General features: G+C 38.7%; 1 protein-coding gene across 1 annotated transcript in view; it reads left to right on the top strand.

Moving 5' to 3' along the window:
- The first annotated feature begins 741 nt into the window (after positions 1 to 741).
- GABRR3 (gamma-aminobutyric acid type A receptor subunit rho3) overlaps positions 742 to 27,529 on the top strand; it is a 48,435-nt gene continuing 21,647 nt past the window's right edge. Inside the window, exons 1-6 of the mRNA XM_047794216.1 lie at positions 742 to 866; positions 10,718 to 10,830; positions 18,053 to 18,120; positions 22,335 to 22,558; positions 26,229 to 26,311; positions 27,257 to 27,397. Of these exons, the coding sequence (XP_047650172.1) occupies positions 742 to 866; positions 10,718 to 10,830; positions 18,053 to 18,120; positions 22,335 to 22,558; positions 26,229 to 26,311; positions 27,257 to 27,397 (754 nt within the window). The remainder of the gene's footprint in view (positions 867 to 10,717; positions 10,831 to 18,052; positions 18,121 to 22,334; positions 22,559 to 26,228; positions 26,312 to 27,256; positions 27,398 to 27,529) is intronic.

Here is a 27,529-nt window from a genome sequence, read left to right on the forward strand (position 1 = left end):
AATATTTCCACTCTGTGTGCACAAAGTATGAGTAGGAGCCTATGCGTCTATAATTTAACATAATTCCCTACCCACTGCCAAAGACTAATTTCTTTTTTATTTATCTGATGGTTCACCATATTAAACATTAAATTGAGCCACTTTCAATATAAATGGAATAAACCATCATCTGAAAACATGATTATTTATTTGACAAATATAGTATTAATTTTTTGCTTGTAGTCTGGCAATCTTCATTTGGGGAGGGAAAGGTTCCTTTCTGGATATATAGGAAACAGGAGATGAAGGAAAAGATCTTTAAAAGTGTAATTAAAATTAATCATCTTCGTTCTCATCAAGCATATTATTTTGCTGAGTCATTAAATATATTCAAATGATATTGTGTTGGATTAAGGGGACTTAATGCCTAACCTCACTTATTTGTCTGCCGAGGACTGCAGCAGAGAGTTTATTGAGTAGGGGATCAAGCATCCCATTAAGAACCTTCCCTAGAAAGAGAGAGCAGGGATGGGAAATGAAAATGGAAAAAAATCTGCTTTATTTTCCTTAAATTGCTGATGATCCGGACAGATGTTTGCCTGTAAGTAATGTCAATCCATTTAACCTATGAAAACAAAAGACCACCGAAGGCAGCATCTCTCTGTTTCCCTTGATACCTTTTGCTTTTACAAAGACACATGAAGAAGCAATATTGGTAACGGCGTTGGTCACATCGGTCTACATTCCTTTCTTTTGGAAGAGATGATCCTGGCTTCCCAGTTGGTCTTCTTCATCTGCATCTGGATCACAGTGACACCAAATGCTTTTGCTACTGCTGAAATCAAGAAACCCCACCAGTGCTGCTCTTTTTCAATGAAACAGATGCGGTAAGACAACCATGGTGTAGTCCCAGTTTCTCTCTCCAGCTGCCTCAGACCCATGGGAAATATATTTTTAATGGTCTCTAGAGACAGTATTAACATCTAAAAATAGATGTGGTGGGCATAGAAAGAACAGATAGATTCTGGGGTCTCTGCTGACATTCGTGAGCTTATTTTTAGAGAAAACTATTGAAGAGCTCATGTATAAACCTTCTTTCAGGGAATGTATTTCTCCAATGAGTAATGCATTTAATATCAATTAATGACATGAGTTTAATGTTTCTTCAAAAACTTTTGAGTTGAAATTAATCTAAGCACCCATTTCTAATGTCAAGTACTTACAGATTATATAGTTCTGTATATTGATCAGACAGTACCAAAAGGCATTAAAGCCATTTGTTGTTTTCGAAGATTAGTTTTCCAATTTGAAGATCATCTTTGAAATATCATCCTGAATGTCAGTACATCCCCATTATTATCTTATCAATAATCAAGGGTATGTTTGGAAGTTCCTGTCATGGCACAGCAGAAAATCCAACTAGGAACCATGAGGTTGCGGGTTTGATCCCTGGCCTCACTCAGTGGGTTAAGGATCCAGCGTTGCCGTGAACTGTGGTGTAGGTCATAGACGTGGCTTGGATCTGATGTTGGTGGCTGTGGTGTAAGCCACCCATCAGCTGTAGCTCTGATTGGACCCCTGTCCTGGAAACCTCCATATGCCTCAAATGCAGCCCTGAAAAGAAAAAAAAAAAAGAGAGCATATGTTTGGACCTGCTAGTGAAGGAGGATAGTTCCCTACTAGCATGACCCGTTTATCCTGATTTGCCTGGAACTTCATGGGTTTTAGCGCTGAGTCCCAGGAGTGCCCTCAGTCCCAGGAAAACCAGAATTAGTCACCATAGCACCCATGTACCTTTAATAACCAAGGAATATCCTCCTGTTTGGGGGAAAGTCTTTACTTCTCACCAAGCACAAGATTTCCAAGATGATACAGTAGAAGAAATTGAGAAATGAATGTGGGTAACACCACCCAGCCAACCTTGGCAATCACTGAGGTGACATATGTTTTAGCCACATTGGCCTTACCTCCTGAATATTTATGATTCACTCACCACAAGATCAGGAAAGATAACATCAAAAAATTAATAAATCCTTCTGAAGCCTTAGGTTTAATGGCCAAAAAACAAAAGAAGTGGGAAAGAGGGGAGGGGAGATCACTATATTCCTGATTCCTACTCTGTTCTTAAAAATCAAGGACCACCTCCCACACTTCCCTTCCAGGATTCTGTTCCCATACCCAGATCTGAGATGCTCTGAAGTCTTGCTCAGTTTAACCACGTTATGAGTCTTCTCAAAGGCAATTAAACAGTCAGTATTTGGTAAATGGGAAGCTATACAACTAGACTATATATGATTTTTCAGGTTGCTTATAACATCTATGTGGTGTATTCTATCTAATTTTGAAACAAATGGAGACTATTTAAAATATCATCTACTACTCAAATAATGTCCAGTCTGTTTAGTGGATGTGTAGATGGGAAAGTAGATTGTCATAGAAGCTAAACAATCTCACCAGCCCACTATCGTTGGAGAAGTTCCTGAAGAAAAATCTACTGTCCTAATTTTTTAGGTGCCATTTAAGGGACAAAAAAGAATACTTGTTCTTTGTAGTAGGGTGGGAATTCTTTTGTTAGATGGGGATTCTTTTGTTAGATGTCTCATTTTTGTACGCTTCTTTTTTGGCCACACTCACAGCATATGGAAGTTCCCGGGCCAGAGATTCAATCCAAGCCACAGCTGCAACCTACACTGCGGTGCAGCAACTCCAGATCCTCTAACCCACTGCACCAGGCCAGGATTAAACCTGCACCTCTGCAGCAACTCAGTCTGCTGTAATTGGATTGTTAACCCACTGCCCCTCAGCAGGAACTCCTAGACTCTGAAGAGGATAAGCAGCGAGGTCCTGCTGTGTAGCAAGGGAATGATATCCAATCACTTGTGACGGAACATAATGGAAGATAATCTGAGAAAAAGAATGTATGTATATGTGTATAACTGGGTCACTTTGCTATACAGCACAAATTGACAGAACATTGTAAATCAACTATAATATAAAAAATTAATAAAATAAATGAAGAGGGAATCTTGGGCTTTCTACTCCATGAGGCTTTTACTGAACCAACTTGGATAAAGCCAATCTACTGACACTGGTTGTGGTAAAGGAAGTGCAGCATTTATTGTAAGGGGACAAACATGAGTCTAGGGAAGCTAATGCTCAAAAAACTCTAACTCTATGATGTGTTTCAGGGAAGCATTTTTAAAGACAAAGTGAGGGAGGAGAGACACAGGGTGTGTGATTAGCTCATGCACAATTCTCTGGTTGATGGTGAAGTAACAGGCTGGTTGTCATAACAGGGTGCTAACAAGGTGGAGTTTATATTAGGTCTGTGGGCTAGTGCTCATGGTCATCAAGTAGTTAATTTCTTCCATTTGGTGGGGCCTTTAGCATCTATAAAACAACTCAGAAAATGTTCATCAGATCCTGTTGGCTATGTACTTCAGGGAAGAACTAAAGATTCTTGTAACTGCCATATGGCTGATTTACTGTTTAACTTGTTACCAGTTCTCCTGACCCAGTTGCTACTTTTGTCACTACATGTTCACATCCTTTCAATTAATAATTCTTAATCCAGGCTTTTGTGATTCAAAAGAATCCTGGGAGACCACAACTTTTCTACAAATTAGAGGCAGAGGACATAGGGGGAAAGATCTGTCTCAGGAAGGCCCCATAGGGTCCTGCTCAGTCACAGGGCCAAGCATGTTTGTTTTTACTTCTCTGTGTCCTAAGTGAGGTACCCTTTTTAGTAATAAGCTACAACATGATTCATTAAAATTTATATCTTCTTTTTTTGTTCTTCAAAGAAAAATCCTTAGGACACTTAGGGTTACATAAAACATAGACCTAGTTGAGAAGGAGCCACTTAGGATGAAAGGCATTTTCCCCAGTGAACAGAGTAATTTGGCCAGCCAGTTTCTGAGCTGTCACTCAGCACTCACTTATGCAGATTTTAGGGCATTTTGACAAAAATGCTGAAATTAGGGTAGTTTCTAGAGTAAGGAGCCCAGGATTCTTCAGACCTTAGTCTATAAATACTGTGAGGTTCCCACACCCAATCTGATTATCAGTCACTAAAAAATTAATGAATGAACTAAAATTCCTCTCTCAAAACATAATACAACTAATAGAATGAACATGGGAGAAAGGTCTGATTTTTTTTGAAAATTAGAAATTATATTTATATGCATTAGCTTGCATTTGTGTACATAAGTTTTAGCCAGTTTTCCTACAATCAGGCCCTTAAATACTTTGCTGTTAACTATTTTTCATTCAGAATATAATTTTACTTTTTGCCCCCAAATTCTCTTTTCCTTCTTTCTCTATCTTTCTTTCTTTCTTTTTGCCACATCCAAGACATGTGGATGTTCCTAGGCCAGAGACTGAATCCATGCCACAGAAGTAACCCAAGCCATTGCGGTGACAATGCCAAGTCCTTAACCCACTGAGCTACACAGAAACTGCTCAAAAATTTCCTTTCCTATCCAAATATTTTTAAAATCTTTCATCCAAAGAGTCCCTTTATTTCTTAGAAACAAAATGGGGAGGGTGATGTTGATGAACAAAGCAAGCATGGCAGGGGAAAACGTTCCTGTTCTGCCTGGAGGAGATTCGTCTCCCTAGTGATGCAGAGGATTAGGCATCTAGACTCATTGAATAATTTATTAATTCTTTCAAGAGTTATATTGAGTGCCCTTCATATAACAAGCATCGGGTTGGGGGTTAAAAGGAATCACACTGTCTCTGGCCTTAAGACTAATCAGCAGAGTGCCAAAGTCTGCTCAAATCAGCTTACAAGAACAAATTGTTAAATTTTAAGGCTGTTAAAAATGAACATCATTAAAAGTTAAATTATATAAACATACAATTAAATAAATTATTTTTTAAATGAAGGTAATAAATACTTAAAACTCACGGCTTCTTAACTACTTGACTACATTTTACTATTATCTATTGTTCTCGAGATTACTTAGGTTTATTGTATCTGTACAGTAGAAAAATTGCATTATACTGTCCTATACCAGCCTATAGACAAGAATACACTAAACTGTGTCATACTATATTATATAATATCATATCACATTACATTTCACTACACTATGGGTTGCACACATCTGTCATATCTGTAGCTTGAAAACAGATATGGTGGGAGTATTTACATCATGGAAACCAACAAACACAACAAATGGGGCTTTTTTAAATTTTTTATTATAGTTGATTTACAGTGTTCTGTCAATTTCTGCTGTACAGAAAAGTGACCCAGATATATATGTGTGTGTGTGTGTGTGTGTGTATACACATTCTTTTTCTCACATTATCCTCCATTATGTTCTATCACAAGTGAATGGATATAATTCCCTGTGCTATACAACAGGATCTCATTGCTTATCCACTCCAAATGCAATAGTTTGCAACCACTAACCCCAGACTCCCAGTCCATCCCACTCCCTTCCCCTCCCCTCCACAAACACAAGTCTGTCCTCCATGTCCATGACCTGTTTCTGTTTTGTGGATAGATCATTTGTGCCATATTTTAGACTCCACATATAACTGATAACATATTGTAAATGACTTTCTCTTTCTGACTTCACTCAGTATAAGAGTGTCTAGTTCCATCCATGTTGCTGCAAACAGAAACAAATCCAACTGGGGACCATGGGGTTGTGGGTTCAATCCCTGGCCTCACTCAGTGGGTTGGGGATCCGGCATTGCCAGGGGCTGTGGTGTGTATCACGGATGTGGCTTGGATCCGGTGTTGCTGTGGCTCTGGCGTAGGCCAGCAGCTATAGCTCCGACTGGACCCCTGGCCTGGGAACCTCCATATGCTACAGGTGCAGGCCAAAAAAACAAAAAGACCAAAAAAAAAAAGTGTGCAAACCAGCTCTTAATCTAATCAGATTTCCTTGCTTTACAAATGAGGAAACCGAGACCTCACTGATTATATGATCTGATAGAGATGAAGTAAGTCATAAAACCTGTCATGCTTAAGCAGGAAACTCTCTAACTGGCTCTTCCAGGGAAATGCTCATCTGCAGAGATGTTTCCCTCATAAGAGACAGGCTGTTACTAAAGTCTGGTGCGTATTCCTAGAGTTCATGAATTCAGGGGCAGTTCAGTCAAAGCCGCAAGATCCACTCCATATAATGCACCATGTCCTCTTCAAGGGCATCAGGACCTAGAAACAAACATTGGCCCCAGGGTTGTCAAGGTTTTCTTTGTGATCAAAAATTGGATCAACTGATTTTCCCACTACTTTACTGCATTCCTTGGATTAGCATAGATGTGGCCTAATAGAACTTTTTTGCTACATTTTTTTAATTTTTCTAAGAAAAATAACAAGTCTACAAAAGGTTTGTTAAAATTTCCTCCACATTATTTGAGATCGCAAGCTGGGCTTTGGTGTGCACTTGTTCACGGCAGAACTTAAGTGTAGAGAGAACATCCATGTTAGCTGCAGGGCCTGCTTAGGATAAGGAGAATGCAGTCATAGGGTGGGAAGCCTTGACTGGATCTTTATTTGGAAAAGACTATAGATGGCATGTCCAATCTGTTCTAATTTATAAAGCATTTACTACACAAATCCAATAGTGATTTTTCCCATGGAAAAAAATACAGAAAATCTATACTACATTTTCCCTTTCCAAGTTTACTTCTAATCCTTATTCATATTCCTAGATGATTTTTCATGTTTAAAATTAAGGTATAGAAACTAGTTTGTGTTTTCTTAAGCACATTCTTCAGTGTTTCATAGATGTGATAATAGTATTTTTAATCACTCCATATTATTATTTTTTTGAATTGAAGGATCAAAATTACCTACTTTATTATTGAACATTTATTTTCAAGTTTGCACTATTATGAATAACAGCAGTAAATATTTTCATGCCTGTAATTTCTCCTTTATCAATAAAAATTATAATATTCTTGGAATTGAATCACTGAGTCAAAGCATATGTATTATTTTCGCAGCTCTTAAAATCGATTTGCACAATCGATTTTGACAATATTTATATTGCTACCCACAAAGTAAAAGGTTTTTATTTCATCATTTTCTTAGTCTCTTGGGTACTAAAGTCTTTTTGTTTTCTGGTACTTTTTTAATAGGTATAATAAAATGGTATTTATAATTTTAATTGTTAGTTTACTGTTAAACCTCTAGATTAAAATTTTTAGTGCTTGTTCATTATATCCTCCATTGAGAAAATATTCTATTTAGACCTAGTTGTCTTTAAGTGCTGATGGTATACTAATCAAATATATAGGATTTGGCAAAGCAGTTTGGTAAAGCAACCACCTGAGTGTGACTCAGTTTAAATGTTTCTGTCTTTCCACTTGTTAAACACCAGTGTATTAGAATGAGCTAGAGGTATTTACTTCTCAACCAATTCTAGTACTTTTTAATTCTTTGCCCAATTATCCTCCTCAAAGACCCCTTACTTCCCCTGAAAACTGCTCAAAATCCAACCCTTCCTCCCCCCTGGTGGATCAATTTTAGGAGAGACAAAAGAAAGTCAAAGACCCAGAAATGATTGTTTTATAGCTATCCATGCCCACACGGCCCTCTGATAGTTTGCATGTACCCTTAGGCTACTATTATACTCCAGGAGTGTAAGTGCCCTATTTGAAGACCCCTGGCTTATTAAAAAAAAATGTTAATACAACGAAGACTGCAATAGAACACAGGTAAGAGAAGGAAATATGCTTAACAAGGGGGTTAAGATATGCTGGAGCACCAGATCTAACTCAGCTTTTTGGTTTGAATCCATACATGAATCATTTTAAGCCCCTTTGTGTCTTCTGCCCTCCCCCCTTCCTAGAAAAAAAATGATTTTATTTTTAGTAATTACTGAAAGAAAGCTTTGGATGACTTCTGTTGAGGAGAGGGTCTTCAAGAAGGCCGGGTCCTAATGGAATAGAGCAAAGAAATCTCAACTCATGGACAAGTCTTTCACCAGCATTCTCAGTCTTCCCACAGAGTATTATCAACCTTGTTGAAGAAAGAGGAGGTAAAGTCTTACTGAAAGTTATTTTTATCTTTGAGGGAGAACTTTTTTCTTTCTGAATGAAATGAAGAAACCATATTTCTAGGTTCTCCCCTCTTGTCAGTATCAGAAATTCCACTATAATTTTGTGACTAAGAAAGTAGGGCCCCAGTGGGGAAGAAAGGCTGGATTTTGAGTGCAACATAGGTCATATATGCAGCTCGGATCTGGTGTTTCTGTGACTATGGCGTAGGCTGGCAGCTGCAGCTCCAATTCAAGCCTTAGCCTGGGAATTTCCATATGCTGCAGGTGCAGCCCTGAAAAGAAAAAAATAGAGTGGATGGGTGTACTTTCAGATACTGCCAAGACTGCCTTTCATAGCAGGCTCTGTGTTCCTTGCTTTTGGGATTCTTAAGATTTATCCTTTCTGATCTCATGGAGAGGTATCCTTCTGAGAAGAATATTAGAGACATATCATTTCATTGTGCTATATTACCAAAGGATTTCACAAGTTTCCATGAGTTTCCACCCAAATTTACTTTCCATTTTTCTTAATAACAGTTATTTCTCAAAATGCCTACTATTTTCCAAACCAGTAGTTCTCCTGAGAAATTTTTATAAATGCAAATTCTCATACATTAAAATTATGGGGCCCAGCAAACCCAGTGCTTTGGATGCATGCCAAAGAAGATAATATTTACAAAAATGCCTGGTTGGTGGTCCTGAATATAGTAGGCATTTAATAAAAACTAGCTGCTATGACTTTTTTCAATAAATGGTTTGTTCTAACTGCTTGGAAGAAGTTTTCTAGTTAATTTGAGATCCCTGGAAAAAATGGTTCTATGAGTTCAATTACTCATAGGAGAAAATGACTTATGTTCCAAATCAAACTCATTTGTCTTCTATCCAAAACAGATTTGTTCCTTCAACTTCCTCATTTCTATCAATGTCAAATATATATGCATAAATCTCTGAGGGTTTCAGCCAGAAACTTCCCTACCGAAAGATCGTCCTCAGTGATCTCAGGTGCCCATAAATCTGGACACATTAAACCAACTGTTTCAGATATGAAACCCCCACCACCATCAAAGTCAGCTTTACTGAGTTAAGAAATCACATCCACAAGTCTTCCATTAAAAATTTACATGTGTTTCCTGGAGAAGACATGTATCCATGTATCAATGCAAAAGCAAGTCAGCCTTTCAGAGTAACACTGGAACTCACCTACTAGACCCCTCAACGTCTTGTGTCGTTGCTGCTGCTGAGAATGATGACAGTGACACACATGTTATTGTGGTCAGAGGCACTGAAAGGACTCCGGAGCCTGGGGTGAGAAGACTGCCACATGTCACTTATTGAGACACTGTGATTTCACAGACATTCTGCTGCCCCACTTGGAATAGCGCTGGGAAGTGTGTCACAGACAGGAAAGGAGTCAGGGAGACCCAGCAGCTTGCTTCAGGGAGTAACTGGCTTCATTCGGATCAGGACTCCACACACACCAGGGAGGCCAACCACTTTGCCTTTAACATAGAAAACTGTAGGTGAAAACAGGCAGCAATGACTTCACAGCTGGACCTGCCCTCAATCAATTGCCAGACCATCCTTTTATCCTGGGACCCCTTTCATGCCCGTTGGCTTCCTTTCAAGCTCTAGAATCTACTACAGGAATTCTTCCTCTAATCTCAATCTACATCAGTACTTTTCTCACATTTCTGTCTTTGTAAAACACTATTTTCTTTTTTTTTTTTTTTAGGTCCGTACCTGCGGGATGTGAAAGTTCCCAGGATAGGGGTCAAATGGGGCTGTAGCCACTGGCCCACACCGCAACCACAGCAACGCAGGATCCGAGCCATGTCTGCGACCTACACTACAGATCACAGCAACCCAAAGAGTGAGACCAGGGATTCAACCCACAACCTCATGCTTCCTCGTCATATTCGTTTCTGCTGCGCCACAACAGAAACTCCCATAAAAAACTATGTTCATCACTTTACAATTTTGCAGGGTTTTTGTTTGTTTGTTTGTTTTTTCATTTTGTTTTGTGTTTACCATCTTGGTGCAAGAGGTAGTTAACTTCAGTGACTTCAAGAATCACTTAGGTAGCATGTTGAATGCAGATTCCTAGGCCTTGTTTCTCTGGTTCCGGCTGAGTTGATCTGGGGTGAGATCTGTGGATCTGAATCTTGATCACACCCACCTATGTGATAGTGACCAGGTTTTCCTACTAAAAACTACATTCTGAGATATATTGCCTCTCAGGATCACATTTGAATGCAGTTTGTCATTTAAGATGCTCCAAGATTTGCTTTACTTTACCTTTCCCCACTCTTATATAATAAAGAGTTAACATTGGCAGACCTTTGGCTATATGTAACAGGAAGAAAATGAGCTTTTTGGGGGGGGGTGGCCACACCCACAGCATATGGAAGGTTCTCAGGCTAGGTGTTGAATTAGAGCTATAGCTGCTGGCCTATACCACAGCCACAGCAACTCGGGATCCAAGCCACATCTGCAAACAACACCACAGCTCATGGCAACACCGGATCCTTAACCCATTGTGTGAGGCCAGGGATTGAACCCACATCCTCATGGATACTAGTCAGGTTCATTACTGCTGAGCCACAATGGGAACTCCAGGAAATGAGCTTTATGTGTATATTTTAGAGCATACCACATTCAGCACAGAAAGCTAAACTAAGTGAAACTATCCAGAAGCATATGTATCTCAGAAGCATTTCTCCTCCTTGGAGGTACAGCAAACAAGAAACCAGAATGAGGAAAGACGACAGTACTAAAGTCTGGCCCCTGAAATATAAGCAACTTCTCCATATAGAGGACAATGATTTTGCAATGAGACCTGGATTTGGAGGTGAGTACTATGTTTACAAAACTCGTGTGTCATAATCCATTGCACTGTCAAAATTGAGTTGAAAATTCAAAGCAATTAGGACCAAAACACAAGACCATTCATTTTGTTTTCGTTTTTTTTGTTTTATTGTTGATTTACAATGTTGTGTTAATTTTTTCTGCTATGCAGCAAAGTGATTCAGTTATTGATTCTCTCCAATATGAACAATTGATAATGTATGCATTTTAAATGAACCAAAAAGACTCACTTTTCTACTACATACATTATCATAAATTGTATGTGTTCAATCAATATTATGTGTTCAGGAGTTCCCGTCGTGGTACAGCGGAAATGAATCCGGCTAGGAACCATGAGGTTGCGGGTTCAATCCCTGGCCTCGCTCAGTGGATTAAGGATCCAGCGGCAATGCCGTGAGCTGTGGTGTAGGTCACAGACACAGCTCAGATCCTGCGTTGCTGTGGCTGTGGCGTAGGCCAGCAGCTGTAGCTCCAATTCAACCCCTAGCCTGGGAACCTCCATATGCCTCAGGTGCAGCCCTAAAAAGCAAAAAAATAAAGAAAATAAAAAATAAATAGTATATGTTCAAAAAATTGCGAATGTGGGAGTTCCCTTTGTGGCTCAGCAGGTTAAGAACCTGACATAGTGTCTGTGAGGATGTGGGTTCAATCCCTAGCTTAGCTCAGTGCATTAAAACTCTGGTGTAGATGTGGCTGTGGTGTAGGCTGACAGCTGTAGCTCTAATTCAGCCCCTATCCTGGGAACTTCCATATGCTTCAAGTGCAGCCGTAAAAAGAAAAAAACAATCATGAATATATATATATATATATATATATATATATATATATATATATATATATCTTGCCTGTACAGCAATTTGTTCTTTTAATTAAAATCTGTAAGTTGGGTTACATGATAATATTCATAAAATCTTGTTGAATATTCTTATGAGCTGGAATTCCTGGCTTTTATGGGAGAACTAGGATACCAAATGCCATGGCTCCCTACCACCTTGGCTGAGATTTGTTCTTTTTATCACATCTAGCAACAAAAATGTTGGCGTGCCAGGCACTGTGCCAGGCCCTTTAATGCACTGTCTCATTCCACACTCAGAGAGACCCTGAAGTAGGCATTATGATAATCCCTAATATTCCAGTGTGGAAACTGGGGCTTAGAGAGGTTGAGAAATTTGCTCAAGGTCATAAAAAAGGCAGTAAGTGGTGGAAACAAGATGCTGCAATGGCTGGGAAGGAGAGCAGAAGCAGGCCAGATTAGAAAAATATATTTGAAATGAAGTTTCTTCCCCTCAGACTGTTTAACTTGCATACCATTGCATCACTGACGGTACAAAATTTTCCAGAGCTACCCAGGATGTGGTAAAATCAGCCTGTTAAACTGAACTCTCTGCCTTGCTGCTAAATCCATCCTGACTCTCCAGGCATTGACCTCGGCTCTCCCATTCCCACAGTTGCTGGGCTGACGACTTTTCATGCTAGAGATGGGGAGGTGAAAGGAGTGAGGGTGCAGGGGGATAAAAGGCAGATTCCCCAGCAGAACAGGTACCACTTTTTGATAAATAACTAATCGGCATGGGGCAGGGAGAACTTGATACTCATCATATTGTGGTTATGACAAAGGGAAGCACAACAGGTATATAGGTACCAGAGAAAGTTTGTTATCAGGTAAAATTAAAAAGTACATCAGGTAGCTGTCATCTTGAGGATTGTTTGGTTTTTGTTCTGTAATTTCCTGGAATCCATTGGGTTGCAGTTCTAAGGGTCTGGTTTTGATTTTATTAGGTTAATGATGCATCAGCATTACTCGAGGGCTTCTTAACACAGATTCCTGGGCCCACCCACAGAGGTTTGATTCAGTAGATCTGGGCAGGGTCACCAATTTTCATGTCTTATAAATTTCTTGGTGATACTAATGCTGCTGGTCTGAGAATCACATTTGGTAATGACTGAATTAGATTGTCAGCATCAGATTAAATCATGGTGAGTATAACTCTTTTGTTTGTTTTTTACAGAGCATTTCTCACACTTATTGAACCTAATTTAAGATTTTAGAAGCCTCAAAATCAATCAGATTTAAAAATATGTACATTATTTTACTTATTTTTTATTTATTTTTTACCTCCTTTTTTTTAACATCAGTACTTCTCAGATGTCATTCTTAACACAATTCTAAAGATTCCTGAACTCTAACTACCATTCCCAACAGACCATTTCTTTCTTTTCCCCCAACCAAATTTGCCCAAAGTTTGGGTGATATGCTCCACAACTATCATGCAAGAATTCTGAACCTTAGGGTCTATGACTGTTAAGAGTTTCTAAAATCTTTTCCCTACCACCATTTAGTTGGAGAAAATCTGACGAAGTTAAACTTGCAGGGTTCTGGGTCTTTTATGCCACTAGGGAGCGCAAGACACACAAGAATAGCTTAGGACCAGCGTCTCCCGAGTAGCTGTTGGCAGCTCAAGATGATATACTTCAACAGCAATTCAAAACACTGCCCTAATTCCTGTCAAGTTAGGTACCTCAATTAAATGAATTTCTCTCCTAGAGGAGAGTTTTTGTGGGTCTATTTGAGACTGTTGAAAGCCAGACAGATTAAGGAAACACTACTGTCCTTGAATTTGGACCTTGAAACAAGCACTCTATATTTGTAGCTAAAATCGGTCCTAGGGCCAGCAGCCTAATCACCCGGGAGATGGTTAGAAATGCAGATCAGCCCCACCTGCAGGCTTTCTGAGTCGAAATTTGCATCTTAACAAGAATCCCAGGTGATTTGAGTACATTTCACAATTTGAGAAGCACTGTCCTAGGTTACTAAGATCTGACCCTCTGCTTTTTTCTTAAACCATTTTTTACTCCTTCATTCTCCCTCCTCTGTAACATGGCCATCCACCAGGGGAAAAAAAAAAAAAAAAAAAAAGAAAACATAAAATTGACCTTAAATTTCCACTCCTCTTGATCTGCTAGAGATACCTGTTAAGATTTTTTTTTCAAGCAATGCTTTTCCTGAGGCAACTTATTGGGGGTTATTAAAAATGCAATTGAAATGTGGTAGTGACAGGTGGCAGATCGCCCCACGATTAAGAAATTTTTCCGACAATCATGGACTGGGGCTAAACGGTATCCAAATGGCCTCTGTGTTCAGTCAGTTCAGGCAGAAAAATCCATAAATTCAGTCAGAAGTGTTAGTCTGGTAGCTCCATGAAATACAGTCCTTAACCTTCTCTTGTCTTGGTCAGAACAGCTTTTTATACCAGTGACCCTTTCTCTGTTCTCTCAAGCCTGCTTTCCTGGGAAAATCATCCTGCAGGATATAAAAGACAGCCTTAGATTTATCTTCTCTTTCTTTAGACTTGTCCATAACACAAACACACACACATACTTCTTTCGTCTTGAGCTAAATGTAACTTCAGCACTTCTCCTGCCTTAATGTTTTCCTAATTAGCTTTAACATTAAAACCAGCTGCTACTGAAGTGTTTTTTTACTTTTATAAAGCATTGGAAGATTAATTGACTCATTATGTGGAAACAGGAGGATATAAATTTAGGGGAGCTTTTTGTTTAACTTGGGTTATAAATTGCAGTTCATTTTCTTTATTTATGTTTTCTGTACCCTTTACATCTCCCATAACTAAGGACTTTTTTGTTTAAGTCTTTTAGTGATGATATCTTTGTTTCTTTAAAGTGAAATCAGTTCAACATCTAGATACTGGCCATTGAGTCAAAACAAAAGCTAACGTAAGAGCCACTGATGTAGTCTTTGCTTGTCAAACAGCCTGGCTCCCAGACTGGTCCTCCTGTTTGACAAACACAGACTACACTAATGACTTTTATTTTTATTTTATTCATTTACTATATTCCAAATGCATTACATAGAGTATTGATAAAAATATTTATGAAATTATTATTATAATGTTGTATGTATTACAGGACCTAATAGATACTGAGTAAGTTGGTTAAGATATTTGAATGGGGTTAAGCTAAGGATCTGGCATGCATTTTTTCATTTAGTTTTGTAGCAACCGTATTAGACATAAACCACATATTTCCTTTATTTTACAGAAGAGCAAACTGCAGCTTACAAAAATTAAGTTTGGTTTTAACTTGGGTTTATGTGGCTACAAATTTCATGGTTTTTAACCTGTTTGCTTCATTGCCACCTTCTCCCTGGGACTCAGCTCCTATTTTGTAAAATACATCTTGCCTTTACGTGCCCTTATCCTCCACTGTCTCCTCAGAATGTCAGAACACAGTATGCAGTCCTAGACCCAGGAGAAAGTGCAATTGGGCACTGAATGCAAGGGAGACAAAAATGGGGTCAGATGGCATCTGAGGACAAACACTTCCCTTTGTGATGGAAGAGCTCATCCCACAAGAATAGAATAAGCACGCGGGAAGAAGAAAGTAGAAATCTAAGATGTTTCCAGGAACCCATCCCTAATGGACAAGCCATGTTATCATCACCCCACCATCAGTCCAACCTTCAGACAATCCCAAGGGCTCAGCACTTGTTCAATAAGGGCATGAATATGTCCTCATATGGTGGCTTTATAAGACTATCCCCAGGCTTGCAGAGATAGTCATCAGTCACAAAGTCTTACTTAAAAATCATGAGATCCAGCATCCAGGGATTCTCTGTGAGAAGCACTGAGTCATCTTTTAGTGCAAAGGGAATTGATTGTTGGCGTGTAGGACTGGAAATCCTGGTTTGCCCTCCTGGAGCAGATTTGCATTTTTACTGAATTGCAGTAGCAATAGCATTTTTCTATGTCATTTATTGAGCACTGACTTAGTTTACTGTGTATTATTTCTAGTCCTTAAATAAGTCTCCAAGGTGAATCCTACTCCTCAAATCTCGGAGCCAAAGATACTAAGCTTAAAGATGCTACTGACCCCAGATCACATGTGAGTCACAGAGCTGGATTCAAACTCTAGTCTGGACTCTAATGTCAAAACTTTCTCAAGGATATTGTGCTCCATCTCCAAGACCTCTCCAATTGCTTCAGTCCCTTGGAAAATTATAGTTAATGGGAAAATATACTTATCCTGAAAGGCCAGATAGGGCCATAGATGAGGTCTTCTCATGAATTTTTATTTTGGTATCTTTAACAATTAAAGAAAAAACACAAACAAATCAATATAAAAGCATCATAGCTGAATCTGGTAAAGGAACAATATTGAGCTGTTCCCAAGTTAATGCTTAAGCATAAATATCATTAAATAAAATTTTAATAAAATTGTCATTATTAACAATGCAGGAAGTAATTAGTCCAGCATTGGATGTGGTTGGTGGTTAAGATGCAAGTAAGGCAGTCCTATAGCCTGAAACAAAAATATGTTTTAGTGATAGGCCCAGTGCTTAGCCATTTGAAACCTTGTAAGTAGGAATGACATTAAGGGTTTAGACTTAGGGATGGAAGAGGGAATTCCGTGTTGATAAAGTGAAGGTGAATATCTCCAATTAACAAAGGGAGTCAGAGATGGTGGACAGGGACTAACAAGGCATGTCTTGTTTTATAATGTGTTGTACATTTAAAACATAACAGTTATGTGCTTTTTTACATTAGGTGCTTTATTAAATTAAACATATATGCTACATGTTACACATTCAGTGAATTATTAACCTCAGTAAGGAAGGAAGTTTTTCTGGCCTGTACCTTGTAAATCCCAGAATCTTGACTGAAACAGCCACCTGGGATCCATCTAGGCAAGAGTTCTATTTTTTCAACAATAGTTAAAAGCATTGTTTAAAGAAGATTATAAGATTTGAGAATTGGTCACTGTTGAAAGCAAACATATGAAGACTATATGTGTAAATATACAAATTATTTTCTGTTTTTTAATTTTTCATTAAAGTATAGTTCATTTACAATGTATGTCAATTTCTGCTGTACAGCAGAGTGACCCAGTCATTTATATATATATATATATATATATATATATGTATATTCTTTTTTTATTTTCCATCATGTTCTATCACAAGAGATTGGATATAGTTCCCTGTGCAATAAAGCATGACTTCATTGCTTATCTATTCTAAATGTAATTTTGCATCTACTAACCCCAAATTCCCAGTCCATCACACTCCCTCCCTCTCCCCCTTGGCAACCACAAGTCTGTTCTCCATGTCTGTGAGTCTATTTCTGTTCTGTAGATAGGTTCATTTGTGCCAGATTTTAGAGTCTACATATTAGTATTAGTATTTGTCTTTCTCTTTCTGACTTAATTTACTAGGTATGAGAATCTCTAGTCCCATCCATGTTGCTGCAAATGGCAATATTTCATTCGTTTTATGGCTGAGTAGTATTCCATTGTATATATGTACTACATCTTCTTACTCATTTCATATGTTGAGGGACATTTAGGTTGTTTTCACGTCTTGGCTATTGTGAATAGTGCTGCAATAGCACATAGGTGTGCATGTATCTTTTTGAATTGTAGTTTTGTCTGGATATATGCCCAGGACTGGAATTGCTGGAACATATATGGTAGTTCTATATTTAGTTTTCTGAGGGACCTCCCTACTGTTTTCTATAGTGGTGGTACCAATTTACATTTGCACCAACAGTGTAGTAGGGTTTCCACAAATTATTTTAATATATATGTTGCATCAAATTTCATACACAATACAAAATAATGACACATCCCTTCAGACAGGAGCTCGTGAAAGCCTTTGTAAGAAGTAGCAAGGAAATGTCTTGGTGTCAGCCTGGTCTCTGGGCCCATGAGCCTGATTCTGTGCGACACGACTCTACACCAATCTTAGCACTTGTCTCTCTGAAGTTGCTCCAGTTCTGACTTTCAAAACACTCTCAGCAAACATGTTTCTGAGGATGCTTGCTTCCTCCAAGATGCAGGTTGTGGTTGCTAATTATCTGGGAAGGGACATTTCTGAATATGTGGCATGTCTGTGTAGCATTGTACCATAACTGTGTGCCTCTAGACATAGACTGCTGCACACTGCCCAAGTGAAAGAGGCTGTTTTGTTTTTTTTTTTAGCAAAAGATGAAATGCTCCCACATTTCCCAAAGTCATGAACTCCATGACTATTCCGCTCCCTGAAGTGTAGTAATATATCAGTAGATAATGAAAAAGCTTATTGTTAAAACTTAGAAAGTAATTCATTTGCAACATCGATCTCTCTCTACTTTAAATGTTTCCAAAATAATCTTGATTCCTCATTCTATTACCCATTCTTCTTTCTGAAGGGTCTCCTGTGCCAGTGGGTATAGATGTACAGGTTGAAAGCATTGACAGCATTTCAGAGGTTAATATGGTAAGTTTATCCATGAGATACTTTTTCTGGAAGGATAGAGTTTCAATAATATCAAAATAACTGGTGTTTTAATAAATCATCTTAATTAAGTATGTAATTTATTTTTTTATCCTTTGCTTAATAAAGTTGAAGTTGTGTTATTCTCTTCCATCCACTGCTCTCTGCCCGTGGTTCCAATGTTCATCACTTTCCTTTCTTCTCTTTTCCTTCTAATGGCTTTACAGTGGTAGAGCACTGTAGGACGTGTGTACTTAGCCATGTGACATAAACCAGAAACAACTGGACAAGAATAAAGGGTGATCATAATATATGTGAAATATGAAATCACAACCAAAAGTCCTTACCCACAAAATTATGGATGACAACCTGATAGAATGCTTCCAAATTTTTCAATGAATACTAATTTTGCTTATCTGTAGACAAACAATAGCAGAGGACAAAGGATTTTTAAAACTTCTTGGGACTAAAAAATAATTATTAAAGTATAGTTGATTTACAATGTTGTGCCAATTTCTTCTGTGCAGCAAAGTGACCCAGTTGTACACATATATACACACATTCCCTTTTTTATATTACCATCCGCCATGTTCTATCCCAAGAGACTGAATATAGTTCCCTTGCTATACAACAGGACCTCATGGCTTATCTGTTCTAAATGTAATAGTTTTCATCTACTAACAAAAACTCATGGGACTAAAATTTTTAATTAAGAAAATTTTGTCCTTTCCCTTATATTTTCTAGAAACCTAGAAGAGACTGCCTTACTTTATTTTGCAATGGAATAAAATCTGCCATTTTCATGGAGTATTATGTGCAAACCACTGTCCCTAAAACTTTAAACTGATCAATTGTTACTATCTTCAACCTTCCTTTTAGCCTTTTACTGTTTTATTTGCCATTTTGCACACCTTGCTTTTTTGTTTCCTCCTTCTCCTTCCCCTAACCGTTTTTGCCATTTAACTGTTTTTATGTGTTAGTATCCCCTACCATAATTTTTCCATTTTACTTTCTCTACTCCTACTTTAGAACTACCATGTCTACATAATTTACCAGAGTTGTGTTTCCTTTAAGTACTTTTAAGGTTTTTTTTTCAGGTGCTTTAAGAAATAATCGTAGCCACAGCTAACTCACATGCACAAGCTCTGCTCATATTCTGTTAATTTGTTAATGTCTCAGAACTTCGTGTAGCCCCCTTTAGTATATTTTTCTATGCCAAATAAAAAGTGTTTTATAATTTCCAACTTTCAATGTCCCTTTCCTTGTTCTTAGCTAATTGATATATATTCTTATATTTGAATCACCTTGCCCTCTAATTTTGTTCTCTTCAGTTGTATTGTGTTATCCATCATCATCTGTAGTTGTATTTCTTTCATTTCCTGTCAACACTGCGCCATGCACAAATACTAATAACAAGGACCCTAACAGGTACTTAATGATAAGAGGCAGCTTTCAATAAGTTTTGATTTGGGTTGTGTTATCAATTTTGTATTTGGTTTGAATTTTAGGGGTTTTTTTCCTACCTCCCCCGAAAGTATTAGACAGTGTATGAATGCCATCTGATGGGGTCCATGCCCTTCAGTTTGCCCTGGAAACTGGCTTTCCTCTTAAATTTATCCTGCTTTGCATTCATTGATGTTTCCTGAGTGGTCCTAGTTCTGGGAGTCATTTGAGGTTGCAACCTTTAACCACATGCTTATTGACCTTCATTTTCTACCTTAAATATGGAAGCTTGGTTTTTGTGGGAGGTGGGGAGGGGTGTTAAAAATAAAACCGGGAATACCTCTTCCATGAATAGAGAGGATATGAATTATTTTCATTCCAAACTCCATTTTCCATCCAGAAAGATTCAGTCTATTGTTTATCTAATTTAGTCAATTCATGTACATTATCATGTACATTAATCCCTGCATTTCAGTGCCTTTTCTGGAATCAATTACGGGTGTATTCTTGTGAAATTTTAAAAAATTGCCCTGAGAGGAGTTCCTGTCATAGCTCAGCAGTTAATGAGCCTGACTAGCATCCATGAGGACTCGGGTTCGAACCCTGGCCTTGCTCAGTGGGTTAAGGATCCAGCATTGCCATGAGCTGTGGTGTAGGCCAGCAGCTACAGCTGGGATTAGACCCTTAGCCTGGGAACTTCCATATGCTACAGGTGCAGCCCTAAAATGACAAAAAAAAAAAAAAATTGCCCTGGGATACTTTTTGGAATAAGTTTTTTTATATATATCAACTGTAGCTTATATATAGTGTTTTCCATAGAATTAAGCTTTGAAACTTATATTCTATATATTATTTTAATATGCAAATACCACAAAGATGAAAACCTTTAAAAAAGAGAATAGAGATCTCATAAGGAAGCAAGAGCTGGAAGATATAAATTACTTATATTGAAAAATCAAATAATCTTTTCATTTATAGTGACTCCTTCAACAAATCCTTGCTTTTCATGATAATGCCAACTAGTGGTGAAGCTGATGTTTCACTACATGTGCCACTGTCTGCCTTTTGACTTTATGGGCTCAGTGTTTGCCTAGGGAAACTGGGTATCTAATTCTTAACATATACTTAGTAAACCAACCCATGCCGTAACTCACGCAATTCCCTATGGAGTAGCATGATGGTAATGAACGAATCATTCTATTTATTCACCCTCACCCTAATCCAAAATTACACATGGCTGGTGCTCCCAGATTCACCCAGAGCAATAATACAATGTACCGCTATCTGATCCTAAGAAAAACAAATGAACTCCTCACTACTTGATGACTTATTTGTGGTTTATTCAGATTTGTCTTCTGTTTATGTGATAAATGTCAAAGTTCTGTTATATGTGTTCATTCAAGAAAAATCTGGGAGTTCCCGTCATGGCACAGTGGAAACGAATCCGACTAGGAACCATGAGGTTGCGGGTTCAATCCCTGGCCTCGCTCAGTGGGTTAAGGATCTGGCGTTGCTGTGAGCTATGGTGTAGGTTTCGGACACAGCTTGGATCCCCCGTTGCTGTGGCTCTGGCATAGGCTGGCGACTATAGCTCCAATTCAACCCCTAGCCATGGGTGTGGCCTACAAAGCAGAAAGAAAGAAAGAAAGAAAGAAAGAAAGAAAGAAAGAAAGAAAGAAAGAAAGAAAGAAAGAAAGAAAGAAAGAAAGAAAGAAAGAAAGAAAGAAAGAAAGAAAGAAAGAAAGAAAGAAAGAAAGAAAGAAAGAAGGAAAGAGAAAGAAGGAAGGAAGGAAGGAGAGAAAGAGAGAAAGAAAGAGAAAAATCTGAGTATTTTTCTCAGAAATAAATGATAGTAAGAAGCAACAGGAAAAGGTGAAACACATGATCATTGCCTACACCTAGTGACTTGGATGAAGACAGTAGAATTTCTGTTCAAACAAAACATTAAATGCAGTGTCTGAGAGCCAAATAAAACTCAAATTTTTGACCAATCAATTTCTTTTCTGCTAAAATAGTGTTAATACAGTCCTCTCCCCCCCCATCTTTACCTCCTCACAACTGGACTGCATGTTAAGAATTCAAATTCCTGAGCCTTACCAGATCAGAATCTCTGGGAACTAGCTTCTGGGGAATGTGCCGTTTTACCAAGTTGACAGGTAATTCTTTTGCACACTAGAATTCCAGCACCACCATTTCCTAGTATTCTTTCTGTCTCTCAAGCTGAGGGAGCTCATTGTCTCTTTCTCAGGACCTCTGACAACATGTTTCCACTAACAGCTCCAATAAATGCTGTGTCCAGGTTTTTGTGGGACTGTAGTTTCTTCCACTTGAGGAGGACTTCTTTATCAAAAATACTATAAATTTATGGATACAAAAGCAATTATAAAGTGACTATTTATTTACAATGAGAAAAAAATCAAATGAAAATACTGGGCCATGGAGTTTCGGGTCCCTATCTTCTGTGTTCTCGTCAGGCGATTTACCCGAGTGCTTAGGTGGACATGCCACACAGTTATAACCCGTCTCCCTTCACCAATTTGAATACCTGATAGTTTTCAGAAACTCCCAACATTCACCAGAGTCCAAGTGAGGGATAGTTCATTCCATGGCTGAAGCTCTGTAGCTTTATTCTAAATCTACCTGAAAATAGAATATAAGCCATCCAGGTATAGGTCATTAACACCCACAAAAACCAGTCAAGACTAAAGTATCAGTGGGTCATCCTAAACTGTATTCCTGCTGGCTTTGACTTGTCTCTTTTTCTCTCTGCCTAGGACTTTACAATGACTTTTTATCTCAGGCATTATTGGAAAGATGAAAGGCTCTCCTTTCCTAGCAAAACCAACAAAAGCATGACCTTTGACCGCAGATTAATCAAAAAGATTTGGGTACCTGATATCTTTTTTGTCCATTCTAAAAGATCCTTCATCCACGATACAACTGTGGAGAACATCATGCTGCGTGTACACCCTAATGGAAACGTCCTCTTCAGTGTCAGGTGAGGCTGCCTTACACCACGCCATCCACACCAAAGTTAGTGGGTCTCACTTCAGGCTAAATTCACAATAGTGCTGTATTTAGGAATGCTGGAGCTTGGCGCACAAGCAGAATGTGTAATTCTTCTTGGTGCTAACTTCTAGGTTTTAAAGTTTAACTGTATCCACTCTGGGCATATGTTGGAGAATGATAGGAAATGAGGTTGGACAGGGTAGAGCTGAATTATGGAAAGCCTTAAGAGTCTAGCCTACAATTTTATAGCTACACAAAATTGCTTTTCCTCCTCACCAACTCTTGGATTAACTAAGTAATTCTGTTAACTATATCCTTCATTTTTTACAGGAAGGGAGAGTCACCATCCCTAATTTATTCATTTGAAAAATTTTGAAAATGAAAAAATTTTTTAATTTAAAGCATTTGTTCTGAAACTATGCTGTAATGGCGCTCTACACTTAATATACCATACATTCTTTTAGCCTAATGAGTCCAGTGCCTACTGAGTGGCTTATCATAGGTAATCTAAAAAATATTTGGTAAATCCAAGAAATTCTTTTTTTTTTTTAATGTCCTAGAAATCATAGAAAGATTCAGTGGTAAACTGGGAAAAAAAAAAAAGTTCCCCAAAAGATATCCATCTCCTAAACCCTGGAAACTGTGATGGTTAACTTATTTGGGGGGAAAAAAAATCTTTGCAGATGTGATTCAATTAAAGGTCTTGAGATAGGGAAATTTTTCTGGATTATCTGGCTGGGACCTTGTAAGAGAAAGGTGAAGGAAGGATTTGACACACAGGGAAGAGTAGAAGGCAGTGTGACCTTGAAGACAGAGTCTAGAGTGATCAATCACCAGCCCAGGAAGGCGGGCAACAGCCAGTGGCTAAGAGGCAAGGAATGAATTTCCCCCTCAGAGTCTCTAGAGAGCGCGGGGCCCTTCTGACACCTTAATTTCACTCCAGTAATATTAATTTCAGACTTCTGGCCTCCAGAACTGTGAGAGAATAAATTTCTGTTGTCTTAAGCCACCAAGATTATGGTAATTTGTTACAGTGGAAAAAAAGAAACCAATAGATTGTTTTTGTTCATTTAAAAACACCCTGCTGGAGTTCCTGTCGTGGCGCAGTGGTTAACGAATCCGACTAGGAACCATGAGGTTGCAGGTTCGGTCCCTGCCCTTGCTCAGTGGGTTAACGATCCAGCATTGCCGTGAGCTGTGGTGTAGGTTGCAGACGCGGCTCGGATCCAGCGTTGCTGTGGCTCTGGCATAGGCCGGTGGCTACAGCTCCGATTAGACCCCTAGCCTGGGAATCTCCACCTGCAGCCAGAGCGGCCCAAGAAATAGCAAAAAAAAAAAAAAAAAAAACACCCTGCTCACTTCAATACAAAGGTGCTGTTACCAGCCATTTTGTAAACGCTGTCAGTGTTTTTTTTTAATGCAGTTAAAAGAAATTTTCATAGGATGTTTAAATCAAAAGTAGTATAGAACTCCAATAAGCACTAAAGTCAAGCCTTACTAGGAATCAGAAACCCAAAAGCACCATCTGGCCAAGGAATCAACTGTGTTAACTTAATTATTTTGATGAAGGAATATCCACTAAAGAATTAATTCAGTGGATTGTCCTTACCCTGCACATTCCAGAGAAAGATTTGGCTCCTGTCTGGTTCCTGGGAAATAACCTACAAGCCCTTGGAATATCCTGCTTGATAAGCGTGTCTTTGTTTACCGAAGGTCTTGAGCCACATAGTATCAACTTGACCTCTGGAGGAGCTGAAGACTAGGGAAGCTCAGCGAGAACTGTGGGACCAACCCACAATTAATAATTTGGACCCCAAAGCTCGAGTCACTTCCATGCTTGGCAGTACTCCCTGTATGTTGTCACACACCGTCACTAGAAATAAGCTCTGCCCATATACCTCCACTACAGCAAGACAATTGGAAATTTGCTCCTGGGTCTCTGCTGGAACCTGCCCCATGCACCTTATTTCACTGCTGATTTTAGCTGGTATCCTTTCATTGCAACAAACCATTAACAGTTAGTATAACAGCTTTGATGCATTATACGTCCAAACAGTTAGTATAACAGCTTTGATGCATTATACGTCCTTCCTATGAAACTGAAATTGGTCCTGGAGAGCCCCAAACAGAGAAGGGCTCAAAATTGTCTGCACAGCTAGTTCAACTGACAGCAAAGCCAGTCCAAGCCTGGAGCCAGGTCACCTGATTTCAGGCTTGATTCTGACACCACCTACTGATAAAGATTTTCTCCTGACCAAATTATACTGTCTCCTCTGAACTCTCTTCTCACCCAGGCTCTGATTTTGAGCTTCCATGTTTGTCTGGGCTAAGTTGATTTAATCAGAATCACCTATTCTCCATATCTTATCACCTCCCTATCTGATGAGGTTCCTCATCCACTACCCACCCCCAACCTCCAGCTGACATCTGATCACCCCCACCCCCCCTTCAGCAAGAATCCTGCTACGTCCATTTAGCTGGAATCCCTGACCTCTGATGTTTCCTCTTGGTAATTTTCCATCCAGTGACACCCCCTGTTCCTTTGCTATAAATTCCCACTTGTTATATTTGGAATTGAGCCCAATCTCTCTTCCCTATTAAAAAGTTATAGTAGTCCTTCTAAATAGAGTCTGTCTTAGCATTCTTTAACAAGCCTCATGAATAAGTTTTTTTTTTTAGCAGTGCCTACCTAATCTCCTTGGTTGTTAATTTATTCATGTGTACTCTTAAAAGGGTGAACTCAAAGACTTCAAAAGTCCTTTTCAGATTTAAAGTACCAGGAAGATGCCAAAATGAGTATGTTTTGTGACACAGAGTCATCCAGACACCTCCCTGGTTTGGCCTTTTGCTGCATGACTATTGATTCAGCCCACAGCAGATACAATGGTTCTACTTTGATTAACTTGAGGACACCACGGGTAGAAGCAGCTGTTGTCTTTGGTTTTTGCAGACTTGCTCAGGGGGCTTTTATAAACCTCTGATCTTGGGTACCAAGTTTCCTACTTTGAGGCGGGACCATAGTATAGCAGCCTCTGCTTGAAGCCAGGAAAATCTAGGAGAAAATAAAATTTGGAAGGAAAAAAAAAAACTGTCCTCATCAGTGTGCAAACTTTTTGAGTTAACAGTACCTGAATTACACATTGAGCACATAGATCTATAACTGAAAATGCCCTAGGCTTTCCCCTTACTCCTGGAAAGATAATTTCCTCAGGTAAACTTGCTTTGTGAAAGAAACCTCTTTATCCACAGTTTTTTATTACTACCATTCCAGTTCGTTATTACTGGAAACTTTAAGTTTGGATCTTCCAAAAGGCAGAAAATATTTAAAACTACTTAGAAGTCTTCTCACTTTGAAGTGTGTTTTTCTGAAAACATCTGAGCCAGAAAATACAAAGGAAGCTGATCAGGAAAATGGTGAGATCAGAAGCAATTATTAGAGCAGGAATTCACTCGTTAACTCTGTGTCTTAAGCAAATCACCCCCCTTCCTGGGTTTGCTTCCTTAAGGTTACTTGGGTAGAAAATGGTAATGCCTGTTTCACATTATTCTTAAAAGTCTACACAAAACAGGCACAGTGTAAGAGAGCTTCAATGCTGCATTGCTCATTTGGCCATTTGGTTAAACAATCTGCAGTTTCCTTTTTCTCGCTCTTTTTATAGGATAACTGTTTCAGCCATGTGCTTTATGGATTTCAGCAGGTTTCCTCTTGACACTCAAAATTGTTCCCTTGAACTGGAAAGCTGTAAGTCTTACTTCTTGATGGCTTGAGTATGCATGGTTGGAACATATTATCATATGCTTGCATATTAACAAGCATTTGAACATCTTTACATAAGTTAAATATATTTATCCAAAATTGTTTGTTACTAAGAATGATGGCAAATTGTCTCCCAAATGAGAGAAAAATATTTAATGAAAAAAATTAAACTATATATTCTGCAGTTTCCACAATGATTTTAAAGGAACAGCTCCCTAAAAAGGTGTATTCTTACTAGTGTTATTAGACTAATGAATTTGGAAAGCTCTGCTATTTATGTTCCTGTATGAATCCCAATCTTTCATTAAGGAGCTTGGGCTCTCCAGAAAAACCCAACTCTAGACAGAGACCCCCTAATCAAAGCCTTGTCATTTGACCCACCAGCTATTTTTGACATGACATCTTAAAAGCTGACTGTAATTTTTTATACTGGAGGTAAAATGCCAGGGATCTCAATGAGTGTCTCCTAGGTAGACACTCCCTGCTCCATGCCCATTAAAAATTATAACAGTATTTGATTTTAGGAAAAAAAAAAATTTACAGGCCCAGTTCACTTTGGGATTTCATCCAAGAGAGCTACAAAACTTAAGGGCCCTCAAGACTTAGCATCAGGCCTGTGAGTGATGGGCAGTGCTGTGACATGACAGTGCACAGCCATAGGAGCAGCTATTTGGAAAGTTTAATGCATCATGTGGGCCCAAGAAAGCCTCTAGACTGTGTCAGTAATTAGGGTCTAATTCTTGGAGGGTTTTGTTTTTTTTTTTCTTTTTGAAGGTGTGGGTATTATTAGTCTGTTGGCAAACATATATTTCAAAACCATGACATTGGACCAGACCCTGGGGATACAGAGCTGTATAAAACATGTTCCCAGACCTCATGGAACTTACAAGAGCTTATTCTAATTATGAGTATGTTATTTTTTTGTCTTAGATGCCTACAATGAGGAGGATCTAATGCTGTACTGGAAACATGGAAACATGTCCCTAAACACTGATGACCATATCTCCCTGTCTCAGTTCTTCATTGAGGAATTCAGTGCATCCAGTGGATTTGCTTTCTATAGCAGCACAGGTACACTATTTTATGTGGACAGTATATCAGCATTTATTGAACATATACTGTTTGCCAAGCTCATGTGGAAAGATCTGAATCCAAACAAGCATCCTGTTTGGCCAGTCACATCATCCTTCGTTTACAGGCAGC

Source organism: Phacochoerus africanus, chromosome 1, assembly GCF_016906955.1.
Source record: "Phacochoerus africanus isolate WHEZ1 chromosome 1, ROS_Pafr_v1, whole genome shotgun sequence".
Taxonomy (NCBI): domain Eukaryota; kingdom Metazoa; phylum Chordata; class Mammalia; order Artiodactyla; family Suidae; genus Phacochoerus; species Phacochoerus africanus.